Consider the following 18,821-nt stretch of genomic DNA (forward strand, 5'->3'; position numbering starts at 1 on the left):
AGCCTAAGCAATGGCAGATGCCCCTCCGCCAGCCTCGCTGCCACCTTGCAGTTCAATCTCAGACTGCTGTGCTAGCAGTGAGCGAGGCTCTGTGGGCGTGGTACCCTCCGAGCCAGTCGCAGGATATAATATCCTCATGTGCCGTTTGCTAAGACCACTGGAAAAGCATAGTATTAGGGTGGGAGTGTCCTGATTTTTCAGGTACCATCTGTCACGGCTTCCCTTGGCTAGGAGAGGGAATTCCCCAACCCCTTGTGCTTCCTGGGTGAGGCGATGCCTCGCCTTGCTTCGGCTCACGGTCCATGGGCTGTACACACTGTCCAACAAGCCCCAGTGAGGCGAACCCAGTAGTACATCAGTTGGAAATACAGAAATCACCTGTCTTCTGCGTTGCTCACGCTGGGAGCTATAGACTGCAGCTGTTCCTATTCTTCCTTCTTGGAACTCTGCCTTCTTTATTCATATGTAATACAAAACTTCTAAGGTGTTTTTGTTTTGTTTTGTTTTGTTTTGTTGTTGTTGAGATAGAGTCTTGCTCATTCGCCCAGGCTGTAGTGCAGTGGCGCGATCTCAGCTCACTGCAAATTCCGCCTCCCGGGTTCACGCCATTCTCCTGCCTCAGCCTCCCGAGTAGCTGGGACTACAGGTGCCCACCACCTCGCCTGGCTAGTTTTTTGTATTTTTTTAGTAGAGATGGGGTTTCACCGTGTTAGCCAGGATGGTCTCGATCTCCTGACCTTGTGATCCGCCCGCCTCGGCCTCCCAAAGTGCTGGCATTACAGGCATGAGCCACTGTGCCCAGTCAAAACTTCTAAGGTTTTAATGGAGAAGAGATAAAGGATTTCTATGGACAGAAGAAACAATTGTTCATCAACTCTTTCCCTTGTGGCTTCACGTCTCCCCTAAGGACTTGTCATGTTGGTTTGGTCTTATAGTATAGTCAGTGGCAGTTTTCCTCTTCCCATTCCTTTCTATGTCTGATTTAAAATGCCATTTCAAATATCGATATAAGTATTTTGCCTGTTTCTTTTAGCATGGCTGTGAAGGGCTGACATTTTCAGAAGGCACTTACTGAAAAAAACAAAGAAATGGAAGAATCCATCACATATATATAGTTAAGTTTCTAAAATATGTATTTGCAATCCCAATAGTTCTACTAGGATAAATAGCAAAAATTCTCCAGCCCTGAAGTGTTGGTCTGTCTTTCCTTTCCTTGTTATCTTGATTCTTTTACTTCATTTCACATGCTAGACCCCATCATGTTTTCCCACTGCGTGCCCTGCCCCACCCTCTAAATAACATTCTCTTCCTGGGACCTGCTTGAAAAAAATTGAACTTTGTCTTGTTTCATATCCCTAGTACAAAGTTGAATATCCCTAATATGAAACCTGAAATCCGAAATGCTCTAAAATTCAAAACTTTTTTTTTTTTTTTTGAGACGGAGTCTTCCTCTGTCACTCAGGCTGGAGTGCAGTGGCACAGTCTCAGCTCACAGCAGTCTCCGCACCCTCCCCCAACCCCGTCCCCATGGGTTCGAGTGATTCTCCCACCTCAGCCTCCCGAGTAGCTGGGATTCCAGGCACCTGCCACCACACCCAAGTAATTTTTTGTATTTTAGTAGAGATGAGGTTTCACCATGTTGGTCAGGCTGGTCTCAAACTCCTGACCTCAAGTGATCCACCCGTCTTGGCCTCCCAAAATGTTGGGATTACAATCATGAGCCATCGCGCCTAGCCAAAAATCCAAAACTTTTTGAGCGCTGACGTGATGCTTAAAGGAAATACTCATTGGAGTATTTTGAATTTTGGATTTTTGGGTTAAGGATGCTGAACCAGTAGGTAAAATGCAAACATTGCAAAATCCAAAAAAATTTAAAAACCATAAACAGTTCTGGTCTCACCCATTTCGGATAAGGGATACTCAACCCATAATCTGTTCTTTTCTGTTTTCTGGTTGGAAGGGCATATTGACTTTATAGCTAATTTACACGGCATTGGTGTTTAATACACAGTGAGTCCAAGTAGATCTCACTCAGACCTATTAATGGTTTATTAGTGTCACTCACTTCTGGAACATTCTGTGATGTTTTACTTGGATGAGTTCTTTTACCTCTCTTGGGAAATAGTCATACCAAAGTCTGCTTATTACTACAATGTCTTATCTATTATACATTGTCCAATTTTCAACTCAAAATTACAAGACAGGCAAAGAAAAAGTAAAGTATAACCCTTACTCAAGGAAAAAAGCAATCAGTAGAAACTATGAGTGGGCCCAGATGTTGGATTTAGCAGACAAAGACTTCACAGCAGCTATCATACTATGTTTAAAGAGTTGAAAGAAAATATGGCATCAGTTATCAAATGGAAAATCTAAGCAGATGATATAAAAATAATATTCTACAGTTGAAAAGTGTAGTTACTGAAACTAAAAATTTAAAGACAGCCTCAACAGCAGATTAGAGATAGCAGAAGAAAGATTCAGTGACTTTGAACCCAGCTCTGTAGAAATTACTAAATTGATAACTCTCACGTAGCAACCTTCACCTCTAGTTTGGTTTTATATACAATGTTTTAACTCTTTTTGCCATTTTTTCTCTTTCTATGATGGAAACATTTTGTGCTTTGATTTTAATGGCTATATCACAGTTGTATACATCTTTACAAACTCATCAAATTGTATACTTTATTTATATATTTATTTTTTGAGATAGAGTCTCACTATATATCCCAGGCTGGAGTACAGCTGAAATTAGCTGGGACTACAGGTGGGCATGAGTGTGCCCAGCTAATTTTTTTATTTTTTGTAGAGATGGGGTTTCACCATATTGGCCAGTCTGGTCTCAAACTTCTGGGCTCAAGCATTTCTCCCGCCTCAGACTCCCAAAGTGCTGGGATTATAGGTGTGAGCCACTGTGCCTGGCTGGTATAGCTTGTGTTTTTTTGTTTGTTTGTTTGTTTTTGAGACGGAGTCTCGCTCTATTGCCCAGGGTGGAGTGCAGTGGCGCAATCTTGGCTTACTGAAACCTCCGTCTCCTGGGTTCAACCCATTCTTCTGCCTCAGCCTCCCGAGTAGCTGGGACTACAGGTGCACGCCATCATACCCAGCTAATTTTTGTATTCTTAGTAGAGATGGAGTTTCACCATGCTGGCCCGAGATTGTCTCGATCTCCTGACCTCGATCCACCCGCCTTGGCCTCCCACAGTGCTGGCATTATAGGCCTGAGCCACCATGCCCAGCCGCTGGTATACTTTAAATGGATGTAATTCATTGCAGATTATACCTCAATAAATTTTTATTTAGTTTTTTGAGACCGAGTTGCTCTGTTGCCCAGGCTGGAGTGCAGTGGCACGATTTCGGCTCACTGCAACCTCTGCCTCCTGGGTTAAAGCGATTTTCCTGTCTCACCCTCCCCAGTAGCTGGAATTACAGGCGTGTGCCATCATGATCAGGTTGTTTTTGTATTTTTAGTAGAGATGGGGTTTCACCATGTTGGCCTGGCTGGTGTCGAACTCCTAACTTCAGGTGATCCACCCGCCTCAGCCTCTCAAAGTGCTGGGATTACAGGCATGAGCCACTGCACCCGGCCCCTATACGTATTTAGTTATATATACATATAGTTATTTTTAGTTTTATCAATATATGTATATATAACTATGTACATATAGTTATTTTTAGTAATATCAAAAAACCATAGCTAACATTATGATTTAGCAAAATATTGTTTACCCCAAAGCCAAGTGTTATATATTAATGATATTTTTTCATTTTTGAGTTTTTCTTCCCCACAGGTTTTCTGATCTTTTTTTTGTTCTCTAACTTTCTATTATAGCTATATACTCCTTTCTCTGTTTAATTTTCTTTTTATCTAGAAGATGTCCGTTAGTAGTTCTTTTAATGAATATCTGTGGTTAAACTCTTAGTCTTTCCAGTGTCTGAAATATCCTCATTTTTATGTGACAGGTCACTTTTCTGCCCTCAACATTTTGGACATACCTCATTTCCAACAGACATTTGTTACTTCTGTTAGAGTCTGCTGTCGTTCTCATAACTGTTCCTTGTGGAAATGTCTATATATAAAATCTCAGAACTATATGTTTTTAACATATACACATATATTTATTTTAAAATATATAATTAAGTTAGTAGTAGTAGTAGTATTTTTTTTTTTTTTTGAAGGAGCCTCCACCTCCCAGGTTCAAGTGATTCTCCTGCCTCAGCCTCCTGAGTAGCTGGGATTACAGGCATGCACCACCATGTCTGGCTGATTTTTGTAATTTTAGTGGAGACATGGTTTCACTATGTTGGCCAGGGTGGTCTCCAACTCCTGACCTCAGGTGATCCACCTGCCTCAGCCTCCCAAAGCGCTAGGATTGCAGGCATGAGCCACCACTCTTGGCCTTGTTATTATTGACTATTGTCACCCTATTGCACCATCAACTAGTAGGTCTTATTTATTCTAGAACCTTGTTTTAAGGTATCCTGAATGTGGCTTTTTTTGTTTTTTTTTTTTTTTTCTGAGATGGAGTCTCACTCTGTTGCCCAGGCTGGAGTGCAGTGATGCGATCTTGGCTCACTGCAACCTCTGCCTCCTGGGTTTAAGCAATTCTCCTGCCTCAGCCTCCTGAGTAGCTGGGATTACAGGTGCATGCCACCACGCCCGGCTAATTTTTGTATTTTTAGTAGAGACGGTGTTTCACCATGTTGGTCAGGCTTGTCTCAAACTCCTGACCTCGTGATCCGCCCGCCTTGGCCTCCAAAGGTTCTGAGATTATAGGTGTGAGCCACCATGCCCAGCCCAATGTGGGTTTTTTTTTTTTTAACTTGAATTTTATTTATGCTTTCTGATTTTATAATAGTTAACTTACAGTAAAAGTAAACTGGTTGTCTAAATAAATAAGCTGATTTCCTATACTAGTTTAGAGTCTTTGTTTTCTTAAACCGTATTAAGAGATTTGATTACAAAAGTAAAATTGAGGCTTTTGTCTTTTTTTTGGCCACTCTAATTTGCTGACTGACTTAACATTTGTCTTCACAGTAAACATTGTAAGTAAACACTGATGTTTGTTATGTAGTATATAAAAATATTATTTAGGAGTGGTGAGATTTAAACTTTTACAAACTGTAATATATATAGTAGAGCAACACTGGACAAATAACCTTTTCAACTTAATCGGAGATGTTCTATAAATATTTATTTACATATTTACAGCACATATAATACTTGGCATATGTAAAAGCCCATCTTTATGCTCTTTCAATTAAAATTGATTATTATTATTATTTTCTTTTGAGATAGAATCCCTCGCAGTCACCCAGCTGGTGTGCTAGTGGTGCGATCAGGGCTCACTGCAACCAGTTTTTCTACCTCAGCCTCCTGGGTAGCTGGAACTACAGGGATGTGCCACCATGTCCAGCTAATTTTTGTATTTTTAGTGAAGAGGGGTTTCACCATGTTGGCCAGGCTGGTCTTGAACTCCTAACCTCAGGTGAGCTGCCCGCCTCAGCCTCCCAAAATGCTGGGATTACAGGCGTGAGCCACTGCACCTGGTCTAAAATTAATTAGTTTTTAAGACCCTCTTAGTGGGAACAGACTTTCATAGTATTTAGTTATAATAGTTTGGAATCAAAGTAGTCGAGTGCTACTTTTTTCCCTCTGTACATCCTATCCCTAATGCCTTTATTATATTTTGTTTCTTATTTGAGAGCTTTATTTGCTTCATAACTTTTTTTTTTTTTTTGAGACGGAGTTTCATTCACACCAGGCTGGAGTGCAGTGATGCAATCTTGGCTTACTACAACCTCCGCCTCCCGAGTTTAAGCGTTTCTCCTGCGTCAGCCTCCCGAGTAGCTGGGATTACAGGCATCTGCTACCACGTCTGGCTAAATTTTTGTATTTTTGGTAGAGACGGGGTTTCACCATGTTGGCCAGCCTGGTCTTGAACTACAGACCTCAGGTGATCCACCCACCTCGGTCTCCCAGAGTGCTGGGATTACAGGCGTGAGCCACTGCGCCTGGCACTTCGTAACCTTTTTATATCATCTTCCTGTTCCCCAAAATGAAGTAGTTTCTTCTTCTTACAAATACTGTTTTTTGTTTTCTTTGTGTTTTGTTTTGTTTTGTTTGTTTGTTTGTTTTGAGGCAGAGTCTTTTTCTGTTGCCAGGCTGGAGTGCAGTGGCATGATTTCGGCTCACTGCAGCCTCTGGCCCCTCGTTCAAGTGATTCTCCTGCCTCAGCCTCCCAAGTAGCTGGGATTACAGGCACAAATACTGTTTTTAGCAGGCACAGTGGCTCACTCCTATAATCCCAGCACTTTGGGAGGCTAAGGTGGGAGAATTGCCTGAGCCCAGGAGTTCGAGACCAGCCTAGGCAACATAGTGAGACCCTGTTTCTACAAAAAAATTTTTTTAATTAGCCCGGTCTGGTGGTGCACAATTGTTGTCCCAGGTACTTGGGAGTTTGAAGTGGGAGGATGGATCTCTTGAGCCCAGGATTAAGGCCGCAGTGAGCTGTGATCATGCCACTGCAGTCCAGCCCGGGCCACAGGTTTCAAAAAGAGAGAAAATTAGAATATACGTTAGGGAGAAAAAAAGCAAATAACCATATTCTTATCAACCTAGTGACCACCCCTATGAAGACCCTGGTACGTGTTCTCATTGAAATCTTATTTTAAAATATGTTTGAATTTAAAAAATATTACCTTGGTTTTACAAATGTTTGCTTGTCTTTATGTTCAGCTATGATTTTCTAATCACAATGGTTTTACTTTTTCCTTGTCAGAAAGTGGAGCTGTTCCAAAAAGAAAAGACCCCTTAACACACACTAGTAATTCACTGCCTCGTTCAAAAACAATTATGAAAACTGGATCTGCAGGCCTTTCAGGCCACCATAGAGCACCTAGTTACAGTGGTTTATCCATGGTTTCTGGAGTGAAACAGGGACCTGGTCCTGCTCCTACCACTCATAAGGTATTCTGGGACAGTAACTTTAATTGCTGTGTTTTTGCAAATATAAAAATTTTTAAGATACTATGCTTGCTTAAGTTGATTATAAGTACTTTGTAATACTTTTGAGAATGGATAAGCTTCCATAAAGTTAATTTTTTTTTTTTTTTTTTGAGACTTGTTGCCCAGGCTGGAGTGCAGTGGTGCGATCTCGGCTCATTGCAACCTCTGCCTCCCAGGTTCAGGCGATTCTCAGCCTCCCAAGTAGCTGGAATTATAGGCATGCACCACCACGTCTGGCCAATTTTGTATTTTTAGTAGAGACGGGGTTTCTCCATGTTGGTCAGGCTGGTCTTGAACTCCCGACTTCAGGTGATCCACCCGCCTCAGCCTCCCAAACTGCTGGGATTACAGGCGTGAGCCACCGCACCCAGTCAAAGTTAATATTTTTTAAAATCCACAGAGCAACTTGCTCTAAAACTTTTTTTGGAGCTCATTGGACATTTAATACCAAGTTTTGCTTACCCAGTCTGTTTTATATAATGCTGTATATTTCATTTTAAATTTATTTTTTAAATTATTTCAATCTATGTAAATGTTTTATAACAGTAACATACCTAGAGTTTTGTCATGATTCTAACAAGGGTCAAAATTTGTTTTTATTTTGTAAAAACTAAATCTCTGGATAAAATCCTCTATAACTGACTTAATGCCAAATATAGTTATCTGGTGAATAGAGTTTTACCTTCAGGTAAATATACAATTTCTGGATTTTTATACTCTTTTTCCTATTTTTAAAGCTTGAATTCTGTGAACTTTAAGGTTATTTATGAAAAGTGTAAATGTTACGTTGTATTTTCACATTAAAATTCTGTATCCTTTAAGGGCACTCCAAAAACAAATAGGACAAATAAACCTTCTACCCCTACAACTGCTGCTCGTAAGAAAAAAGACTTGAAGAATTTTAGGAATGTGGACAGCAACCTTGCTAACCTTATAATGAATGAAATTGTGGACAAGTAAGTTTTGCCATCTAAATGTTTTACAGTTTTTATGTTTTAATTTTACTTAGAAAACATGTCAGGAGTTAAATAGATAATAAATACCTTGTCTGGTTTACATACTTAATTTTTATGATAGTTTTCAATTATCAATGTAGAAACCATTGCTTTACTGATTTAACTATAGTTTAACAGTTAACATAAAAATAACTATATGTTATAGGGCTTAGGCTTCATCTTGTAATAACTGGGTCCCGTTTGTATTGTAGAACTAACTGAGGTCTTGTTTCTTAGTGGAACAACTGTTAAATTTGATGATATAGCTGGTCAAGACTTGGCAAAACAAGCATTGCAAGAAATTGTTATTCTTCCTTCTCTGAGGCCTGAGGTAAGAACTTATTTTCTATAATACCATCTGTTACCAAATCCACAGTAGTAGTAAAGAAATATTTGAGCTGTACTATAATAATTCATTCATATAGGGTAATAGTAGATTTAATGTTTTGTTTTATTTTATTTTATTTTATATTTTTTTTGAGACGGAGTCTCGCTCTGTCACCCAGGCTGGAGTACAGTGGCCAGGTCTCAGCTCACTGCAAGCTCCGCCTCCCGGGTTTACGCCATTCTCCTGCCTCAGCCTCCAGAGTAGCTGGGACTACAGGCGCCCACCACCTCGCCCGGCTAGTTTTTTGTATTTTTAGTAGAGATGGGGTTTCACTGTGTTAGCCAGGATGGTCTCGATCTCCTGACCTTGTGATCCACCCGTCTCGGCCTCCCAAAGTGCTGGGATTACAGGCTTGAGCCACCGCGCCCGGCCGATTTAATGTTTTAAAAAAGACAAAACATTAACAATTGATGTTGAGAAGTTATTATAGAATAGGAAAATGGATATGAGTTCCTAATTTCCAATCCTTTTATATTTTTAGGAAAAGTGGGTAGTATGGTATAATTCTGTTTTGTTTTGGAGACGGAGTCTCACTCACTGTGTTGCCCAGGCTGGAGTGCAGTGGCATGATCTTGGCTTACTGCAACCTCTGCCTCCTGGGATTCAAGTGATTCTCCTGCCTCAGCCTCCCAAGTAGCTGGGATTACAGGCATGTGCCACTACGCCCAGCTAATTTTTGTATTTTTAATAGAGATGGGGTTTTGCTATGTTGGTCAGGCTGATCTTTCACACCTGACGTCAAGTTATCCACCCACTTCGGCCTCACAAGTGTGAGCCACTACATCTGGCCAAATTTTGATATCAAGGTGAGAGAGATTTCAAATTAAGAGAAGGTACAAAAATCAGCCTAGCGTGGTGGCGCACACTTGTAGTCCCAACTACTGGGGAGGCTGAGGCAGGAGAATTGTTTGAATCAGGAGGCAGAGGTTGCAGTGAACCGAGATGGCACCACTGCACTCCAACCTGGGAGATAGAGCAAGACGCCATCTCAAAAATAAAATAGGCTGGGTGTGGTGGTTCAAGCCTGTAATCCCAGCACTTCGGGAGGCTGAGGCGGGCGGATCACGAGGTCAAGAGATCGAGACTATCCTGGCCAATATGGTGAAACCCTGTCTCTACTAAAATTACAAAAATTAGCTGAGCTTGGTGGCGTGTGCCTGTAACCCTAGCTAGTGCCTGTAACCCCAGCTACTCGGGAGGCTGAGACAGGAGAATCACTCGAACCCGAGAGGCAGAGCTTGCTGTGAGCCGAGATTGTGCCACTGCACTCCAGCCTGGAGACAGAGCAAGACTCTGTCTCAAAAAATAAATAAATAAATAATTTAAAAGATAAATAAATAAAAATAAATAAAATTAAGAGAAGAAAATCAGGCAGGTAGTGGCCCCTGACACAACGAGTTTTCCCAGAATTAGATTGCTTGGGAATGCAGCCCAAAGGGTATGGTAAACTCCATCTAAGGCTAAATACCAGCATGAGACTGATAATAAACAAGTACTTTATGGGGAAGCTTTTAAAAAATTATTTTTAGAAAGAGAGAAATGATACTGGAGAAAGAGGAATTAAGGTAGAATAATTCTCTTTTTTTCGAGATGGAGTTTTGCTCTTTACCCAGGCCAGAGTGCAGTGGTGTGATCTCGGCTCACTGCAACCTCTGCCTTTGGGGTTCAAGTGATTCTCATGCCTCATCCTCCCGAGTAGCTGGGACTACAGGCGTGCACCACCACACCTGACTAATTTTTGTATTTTTAGTAGAGACAGGGTTTTACCATGTTGGCCAGGCTGTTCTCAAACTCGTGGCCTCAGGTGATCCGCCCACCCAGGCCTCTCAAAGTGCTGAGATTATAGACAGGAGCCACTGCACCTGGCCTGAAGAACAATTTTTAAAAGAATTACTTTTAAGGATATTAAGTCATCAAAGTAGATAGAGCCATTAAATGATGGGTAGGAACCTAATCTTGCATCCCATACTTTATGACTCATTAAGAAAGATAGGTAATCTTGCAGTTGATGATAAATATGCGGCTTTCCATACTTAGCACTGTTTTGAATTTTTCCATTTCACAGATGGTATATTTAGTGCTGTTCCAATAATATTGCAAAAAAAATAAATCTGAAGACTCACTTCTGGGTCACAGTTATTTCACTATTAACATTAAAATCTACGGGCCTATCTATAACATCTAGTGGAAATAAGTTGTGTGGCACATTGTGCTGGGTGCATTATTAAATGAATGTGCAAAGGTTTTATGGCTGTCTCAATTTTTCCATAGTCTGAGTCATTCACTTACTGCCTTCATGCTGCTTATTACTTGTAAGTGAGTACCAACTGTACTAGAACTTATTGAATATTTTTCAAGTCTAGTTTACTTATTACTCATTCTATGTACATAAAATCAGTGGTTTGATATGCTAGTTAGGTTTTTGCTAATACCCAGTAAAATAATTAGATAATTATTAAAATAGAAAGCATTTGTCATTGTGTGAACTGGATTTATATCATGTACCACCTCAGGTCACACTTTGGGAAACATAGCTTACATATTGAGCTAATATTTTGCTGGAGTTATATAAGATTAGTAAATGCTGTAGACCAAATATTGAAAAAAAAAAAAAAAGCCCACTCAAAGAGGATTTATGTAATTATAGACCTGAAAAGGATCTTAGCAGTCTTCTGATCCATTCATTGATAAATAAACTAGTCCTAAGAGCTAAAATGACTTGCTCAAGATTTTAGTTAAGTGGTAGACCTGGGAAATACATTTCTAAGATTAGAACTGCTTCTTTAGTGCTATAGCTGCTACCTAATTCTTACATACGGGGTTTTAGTATTTATTAAGGGACATGCTTTTTAGGGTAGAAAAATATATCTAAAATTGTGAAGGTAATACCAAGGAAATATTTAGGCTATGCAAGAAGTAGTTCAGCTTTTGCTTTACCCAGGTCTATAGAGAACATATCTAAAATAGTAAGTAACATGTGAATTTGAATTTAGGCATATTTTCATGGTAGTGACATAATATGCAATTAAGAAGCTATAATATAAAAATGCCAGTTGCAGGTTATTTCAAATAAAGTTGAATAACCTGACCTCAGGAGGGGCAGAAACCTTAGTAAACTTAGTAAATTGAGACCTAAGGAAGAGCAAGATCTGTGGTAGAGCCAGGTCTCAAGGTTTATATCCTGGTACAAACTTGTCTATACATCACCACGACCTGCCAAATGGAACTTTTTTTCCTTCTAGTTCAGATTTCCAAGAATGGGAATATTATTGTCCTAGCTCAGCTTTTCACAATAGACTCACAAAATGAATCATGTTAAGCCTATGAATGGGTAAGACTTATCCCATAACACACCTCCATTGTGCAAAAAATCAGCTTTATTCCTAATTCCCCATAGTAGGAAGCTTGCATAGACCACAATAGAGACATTGTTAGGCTACATCAAGAAGGTGAGTGGCAGGCATTCTTGAGTATACTGGAATTTTTATTTCATTGTAGAAGCACAGAATCATAATTAGTCATCTAAAACTAGTTTTAAGGAGATAATACTAAAGATACTCACTTGAGATAGATTGCTCTCGGAATTACTTAAAACAAGTGCTTTAAGTCTTGCTCATTCATGAAGCCATAGCCCTGGAGGGGATATTGAAAAACTTCTCCATCTTCCTTCAATCACATAGGACCATGTTTTTAATTATATTTTAACATTAAACATAATTTTTAAAAGTTGCAAATACTAATCTTTGAAAAAAAACTCAAACTGTATAGCAGAAAATAGAACATGCCCTCTTACCCAAAAGCAAGACTACATTTTAAAGTATATCACAGCAATCTGTCTTAATACTTTTCTCAAATATTTTACAAAGAAAGCATATATTCTTGTGTCCTTATTTCATAAATCTCTTCCATATCCTGTGCAGCTTGTCTGAAATGGAAAAGAATTATTATCAATCAATAAGATGAAAATGAAGCTTTTAATATTTTTTATATTTCATTTTGAGCTTTTTATATTTCTTATTTTGTTCTCTTGCTTAAATGTGATTCTTTGAGATTTATAGAAGAATGTGATTGTTCTCCAGTTTTAAAAAGCTCTCCTCTGTCTACTAAAATTTCCATGAATTTATTTATTTATTTATTTATTTATTTATTTATTTATTTATTTATTTATTTATTTTTAATTGAGACAGAGTCTCACTGTGTTCTCCAGGCTGGCCTCAAACTCCTAGGCTTAAGTGATCCTCCTGTCTCAGCCTCCCAAGTAGCTGAGATTACAAAACTTTCCATGAATTTCTGAATATGATGTTATCTTTCATATACTAGCTTAAACATCAGCCTTTCTTCTTTCAAAAATGTTAGAACTTACCTCTTTAAATAATCTTATAAAGCCATTTCTTAATTTTTGTTTCCTTTTCTAATCTACTAACTTGTATATCATAGTAAATGAACCCTTAGTTCCATCATACCACACACCTTCTACTCCTGTCCTCCCACTTTTTCTCTCCTAGGCTGGAGTACAGTGAATATTTAGTGCTTTTAAATATTATTCATTACCAAGCCAAGTAGTGTACTGTTTTTTCCGTGTACAGCCTTTTTTCCCCCTAAATAATTGTGTTATTTTTTCATTTGCTTCATTTTCATCTTATTGATTGATAATAATTCTTTTCCATTTCAGTCTAATTTCCACATGGCCAAACCAATCTAAAAACCTGTTAACTCAGGTCTTTTTTTTTTCCCCGGAATACTTTTTCCTGGAACCACCTTCTTTTCATTCCAGACCAAATGCTTTCCATGCCTCTTTCAAAGTGGTTGTTCTCTAATCTGTCTTCACTACCATCATGATTTCCTTTTCCTTTTTTCCTCTTTCTTACGTATCTCCTGTCTTTTAAATTCCATATTTTCCACATTCATGATTTATTTTCTCATTTTAATGGCTATATCTTTCAGTAACTGAGAAAAGGTTTGTGTGAGGGAATTTTTTGAGATGCTGTAGTTTTGAAAATATCTTTGTTCTGCTATCTTCTCTTATTAATAATTTGACTGGATGTCAAGATTTAAGTTGGAAACTATTTTCCCTGAATATTTTGAAGGCATTATCTGTTGTCTTCTAGCTTCCGGTGTTGCTTTGTATTAGAGACAGAAGATCGGGAATCAGGATAGCATTGGACTTCTTATTTCTATTTCCCAAAGCTTTTTGGATTTTCTCTTTATTCTATTCTTCTGACATTTTATAATGATGTGCTTGATGCATTTTCTTTGTATTTTCTTTTTCCCTCTTGTACATTTCTTTCTTTTTTTATGGGGGACAGGGGAGAAGTCTCACTCTTCTCACCCAGGCTCCATGGAGTGCAGTGGTGCGATTTTTGCTCACTGCACCCTTCACCTCCTGGGTTCGAGTGATTCTCCTGCCTCAGCCTCCCAAGCAGCTGGGATTACAGGTGCCCACCACCACCATGCCCGGCTAATTTTTGTATTTTTAGTAGAGACGGAGTTTCACCATGTTGGCCAGGCTGGTTTCAAACTCCTGACCTCAGGTGATCCATGCACTTTGGCCTCCCAAAGTGCTGGGATTACAGGCATGAGCCACCGTACCCAGCCCTATTCTTATTTCATAGACGCGATGTCTTCTTTTCTGTCTCTGAGAGCTTTTGTGAAGTTTTCTTTTGTTTACTTTATTATCTGTTTCTTCCAGATTTGTCCTCTTTTCTTTTTGCCTTAAGCTCTTTCATATTGGAAGCTTCTCTCAAATGTCTGGTTATTCTGGTTGTCCACTTATATTACGTGGAACAATAAAAAAGTTGATTAGGACTCTGTGCTGTAAGTAAATTGTTGATAGTGAGAGCCCATTAATCACAGGATAATCAAGCAGCAAGCCTACTGTTTATTTAGGTTTCTCCAAATGGCTATATCTGTCAGTCTTTTTTTTCTGGGGTTATTTGGCTTCTCTAGAAAAGAATTTTCTGGTCTCTTGTTTGGAGAATACAAGCTTGACTATTGGTGTCCCAGAAAATGGGTGGGAGGAGAGGACTTTGTTTTCTGTTAGGTTGAGCCATGTGAAATTACTAGGTTTTGTGTTGTTTTTTTGTTTCGTTTTGAGACAGAGTCCCACTCTGTTGCCCAGGCTGGAGTACCTTGACATGATCTTGACTCACTGCAACCTCTGCCTCCCAGGTTCAAGCAATTCTCATGCCTCAGCCTCCCAAGTAGCTGGGATTGTAGGCATGCGCCACCACCCCTGGCTAATTTTTGTAATTTTAGTAGAGACAGGGTTTTGCTATGTTGACCAGTCTGATCTTGAACTCCTGACCTCAGGTGATCCACCTGCCTTGGCCTCCCAAAGTGCTGGGATTACAGGTGTGAGCCACCACACCCGGCCTGAAATTACTGTTTTTATAGGTCAAAAACAGTTAAGGGATAGGCATGGTGGCTCACACCTATAATCCCAGCACTTTCAGAGGCCAAGACAGGAAGATTACTTGAGCTCAGGAGTTCGATACCAGCCTGGGCAATGTAGTGAGACCCCATCTATATATATATTTTTAAAAAATGGATGAATATCTTTGTTTGCAGATAACGTGTTTGCATATGTAGAAAATCCCAAAGAACAGACAAAAAGAGCTCCTAGAACTAATAAATGATTATGACAAGGTATAGAATACAAAATTAATATACAAAGTCAGTTGCTTTTTTATATACAAGCAGTGAACAACTGGAATTTTTTTTTTTTTTTTGAGACGGAGTCTCACTCTGTTGCCCAGGCTGGAGTGCAGTGGCGTGATATCAGCTTACTGCAAGCTCCGCCTCCCGGGTTCGTGCCATTCTCCTGCCTCAGCCTCCAGGGCAGCTGGGACTACAGGCGTCCGCTACCATGCCTGGCTAATTTTTTGTTAGTAGATAGAGATGGGGTTTCGCCGTGTTAGCCAGGACGGTCTCGATCTCCTGACCTCGTGATCCACCCACCTCAGCCTCCCAAAGTGCTGGGATTACAGGCGTGAGCCACCGCACCCGGCTACAACTGGAATTTGAAATTAAAACACAATACCATTCATATTAACACTAATAAAATGAAATACGTGTAATTCTAACAAAGTTTGTTGTAGAAGGTCTATATGAGAAGAATTATAGCACTCATAAAAGAAATCAAAGATCTAAGTAAATTGAGAGATATTCCATGTAAATGGACAGGAAGACTAAATATTATTGCGATGTCAGTTCTTCCCAAGTACATATATTGATTCAGTGCAGTCCCAATAAAAATCCAGCCAGTTATTTTGTGGATACTGACAAACTAAAGTTTATATGAAAAGGCAAAAGACCTAGAACAGCCAACAGTATTGAAGAAGAAAAAAGTCAGAGTACTGAAACTACCCAATTTCAAGACTTACTGTAAAGCTACATTAATCAAGTCAGCATGTCATTGGCAAAAGAATAGACAAATAGATCAGTAGAACTGGACAGAGAGCCTAGAAATCAACCCACACAGATGAAGTCAACTGATCTTTGGCAAAGGGACAAAGACAATTCAGTGGAGAAAAGATAGCCTTTTCAACAAATGGTATAGGACAACTGGACATCCACATGCAAAAAAGTTGATTTAGACACAGACCTGACAACTCTCACAAAAATAAACTTAAATGGATCATAGACTTAAATGTAACTTGCGAACTGAACTTCTAGAGGATAACATAGGAGAAAAATCTAGGATAACATATGAGAAAAATTTTTGGTTTGACAGTGACTTCGTAGGTACAATACCAAAACATGATCCTTGAGAAAAAAGTCAGTATGTTGAACTTTGTTTAAATTTAAAACTTCTGCTCTGTGTAAGACGCTGTTAGGAGAATGACAAGACACACAGCAGAGTGGGAGACTTTACAGAATTCATTACCTGATGAAGGACCAGTATCCAAAATATACAAAGAACTTTTAAAACTCAACAATAAGAAAATATACAGCCCAGTTGATAAATGGGCAAAATATCTGAACAGACACCCACAAAGGAAGATAGATGACGACAAGCATATGCATATCTGCTCAACATCATGTCATTAGGGAAATTGCACGTTAAAACAACAACAAGACACCCTGCCACCCCTATTAGAATGGCTAAAATCTAAAACACTGACAGCACCAAATTCTGGCAGGGATGTGGAGCAGCAGAAATTTTAATTCATTGCTGATGGAAATCTAAAATGGTAGAACCATTTTGGAAGATAGTTGGACAGTTTTTTACAAAACCAAAGACAGTTTGATGGTTTCTTACAAAACTCTTACCATATGGTTCAGCAGTCTTACACCTTAGTATTTACTCAAATAAGTTTAAAATGTACATCCAGTCAAAAACCTGCACATGAATATATCTAGCAGCATTATTCATAGTTGCCAAAACTTGGAAGCAGCCAAGGCATCCATAACAAGGTGAATGGATAAACAACAGACTGTGGAACATCATGTAATGGAGTAGTATTCAGCAATAAAAACAAATGATATATCAAGCCACAGAAATATATGGAAGAACCATAAATGCATATTGCTAAATGAAAGAAGCCAATCTGAAGAGGCTAAATTATAGGATTCTGACTATATAATGTTTTGGAAAAGGAAAAACTATGGAAACAATAAGTAGATCATTGGTTGCCAGGGAAGGCAGGGAGAGACGAATAGGTGGAGCACAGTGGATTTTTAAGGCAGTGAAACTGTTCTTTATGATAATCCAATGGTGGATACATGTCATTATACCTTTGTCAAAACTCACAGAATGTAAAACATAAGACTGACCCCTAATGTAAACTGTGGACTTCATTTAATAATAATACATGAATATTTTTTCATTAGTTCTAACAAATGTACTACGCTAATACAAGATATTCAGAGTAGGGGAAATTGGAAAGGAATGAGAGGTTGTATGGGAACTTTGTACTTTCTGCTCAATTTTCTATAAACCTAAAATCACTAAAAAAAGTTTATTTTATTTTATTTTTTAAAATTTTTTGAGATGGAGTTTCACTCTTGTTGCCCAGGCTGGAGTGCAGTGGCGCGATCTTGGCTCAATACGAGCTCCGCCTCCTGAATTCATGCCATTCTCCTGCCTCAGCCTCCCAGGTAGCTTTAACCACAGGTGCCTGCCACCGTACCCGGCTAATTTGTTTGTATTTTTAGTAGAGACGGGGTGTCACCTTGTTAGCCAGGATGGTCTTGATCTCCTGACCTCGTGATCCGCCCATCTTGGCCTCCCAAAGTGCTGGGATTACAGGCGTGAGCCATTTCCTGTTTTTGACTGTCTGCCTCATTACTGCTTGCTGTGGTGCCTGATACATCCAGTTTCTGAACCTTCCCGGGATTTTTGTTCACGTCAGCGTGCTTCTTGTATCTAGGTATCCCTTCACAAGTAGGCATTTAGGTTTTAAGCTCTGCTAAATGATTTACCACACTTTATCAGTTCTCCATTTTGTGGGAATTCATTGTGTTAATCTCCTTTTCTGTTTTTGTTTGGAAGATTCATATCTTTTTTATTCATTTAGTATTATTTGGGGGGATTTCTAAGTAGAGAAACATGCCTGTGTTCAATTTCTCTTGTTTAAGCAATCTGTTTTCATTTTTACCACCGAGGAGTTGGTTTTATTTCATTTTGTTTTACTTTTTTTTGAGACAGGGTCTCACTTTGTCAGCCAGGCTGGAGTACAGTGGCATAATCAAAGCTCACTGCACCCTTGGCCTCCCAAGCTCAAGTGATCCTCCCACCTCAGCCTCCTGAATAGCTGGGAGGACAGGCGATCAATCCAGCACACCCAGCTAATTTTTTTTTTTTTTTTTTGTAGAAGCAGAGTTTCCCTTATATCGCCCAGGTTGGTCTTGAACTCTTGGGCTCATGTAATCCTCCCATCTTGGCCCCCTAAAGTGCTGGGATTACAGGTGTGAGCCACCACACCAAGCTGTTTTTAATTGTTACGCTAATTTATGATTATGTGTTTCCTTTAAAGCTGTGGCAACTCTGTTTGGGAGGATGCTACTGAAAAAAGGATGCTTTTTAGATGACAAAGAGTACTTAAAGTGTCTCTAGAATCATAGTTGTAAACTGAAGTATGTATTTTTAAGTTGTTCACAGGTCTTAGAGCTCCTGCCAGAGGACTGTTACTCTTTGGTCCACCTGGGAATGGGAAGACAATGCTGGTAAGAGTTCTCTTCAAATTTGAGTTTTCTGTTGAGATATTTGGGATAATATGAAAAAAGGAAACTTTATCTTGTCCCTGATCCTATTATTTATGACTTGCTTTTTGCTATTATACACTTTTGGGGTTTTTTTGTTTGTTTGTTTGTTTTTGAGTGATCTTGGCTCACTGCAACCTCCGCCTCCTGGGTTCAAGTGATTTTCCTGCCTCAGCCTCCCGAGTAGCTGGGATTACAGGCACTCGCCACCACACCTGTCTAAGTTTTG

General features: G+C 39.3%; 1 protein-coding gene across 4 annotated transcripts in view; it reads left to right on the forward strand.

Moving 5' to 3' along the window:
- SPAST (spastin) overlaps positions 1-18,821 on the forward strand; it is an 82,314-nt gene that overhangs the window by 36,266 nt on the left and 27,227 nt on the right. For all 4 annotated transcript variants that reach the window (XM_026454749.1, XM_026454751.1, XM_026454750.1 and 1 more), the window contains exons 5-8: positions 6,780-6,967; positions 7,829-7,962; positions 8,239-8,332; positions 18,482-18,556. In XM_026454749.1, coding sequence (XP_026310534.1) covers positions 6,780-6,967; positions 7,829-7,962; positions 8,239-8,332; positions 18,482-18,556 — 491 coding nt within the window. The remainder of the gene's footprint in view (positions 1-6,779; positions 6,968-7,828; positions 7,963-8,238; positions 8,333-18,481; positions 18,557-18,821) is intronic.

Source organism: Piliocolobus tephrosceles, chromosome 15 (assembly GCF_002776525.5).
Source record: "Piliocolobus tephrosceles isolate RC106 chromosome 15, ASM277652v3, whole genome shotgun sequence".
In the NCBI taxonomy this organism is placed as follows: Eukaryota; Metazoa; Chordata; class Mammalia; order Primates; family Cercopithecidae; genus Piliocolobus; species Piliocolobus tephrosceles.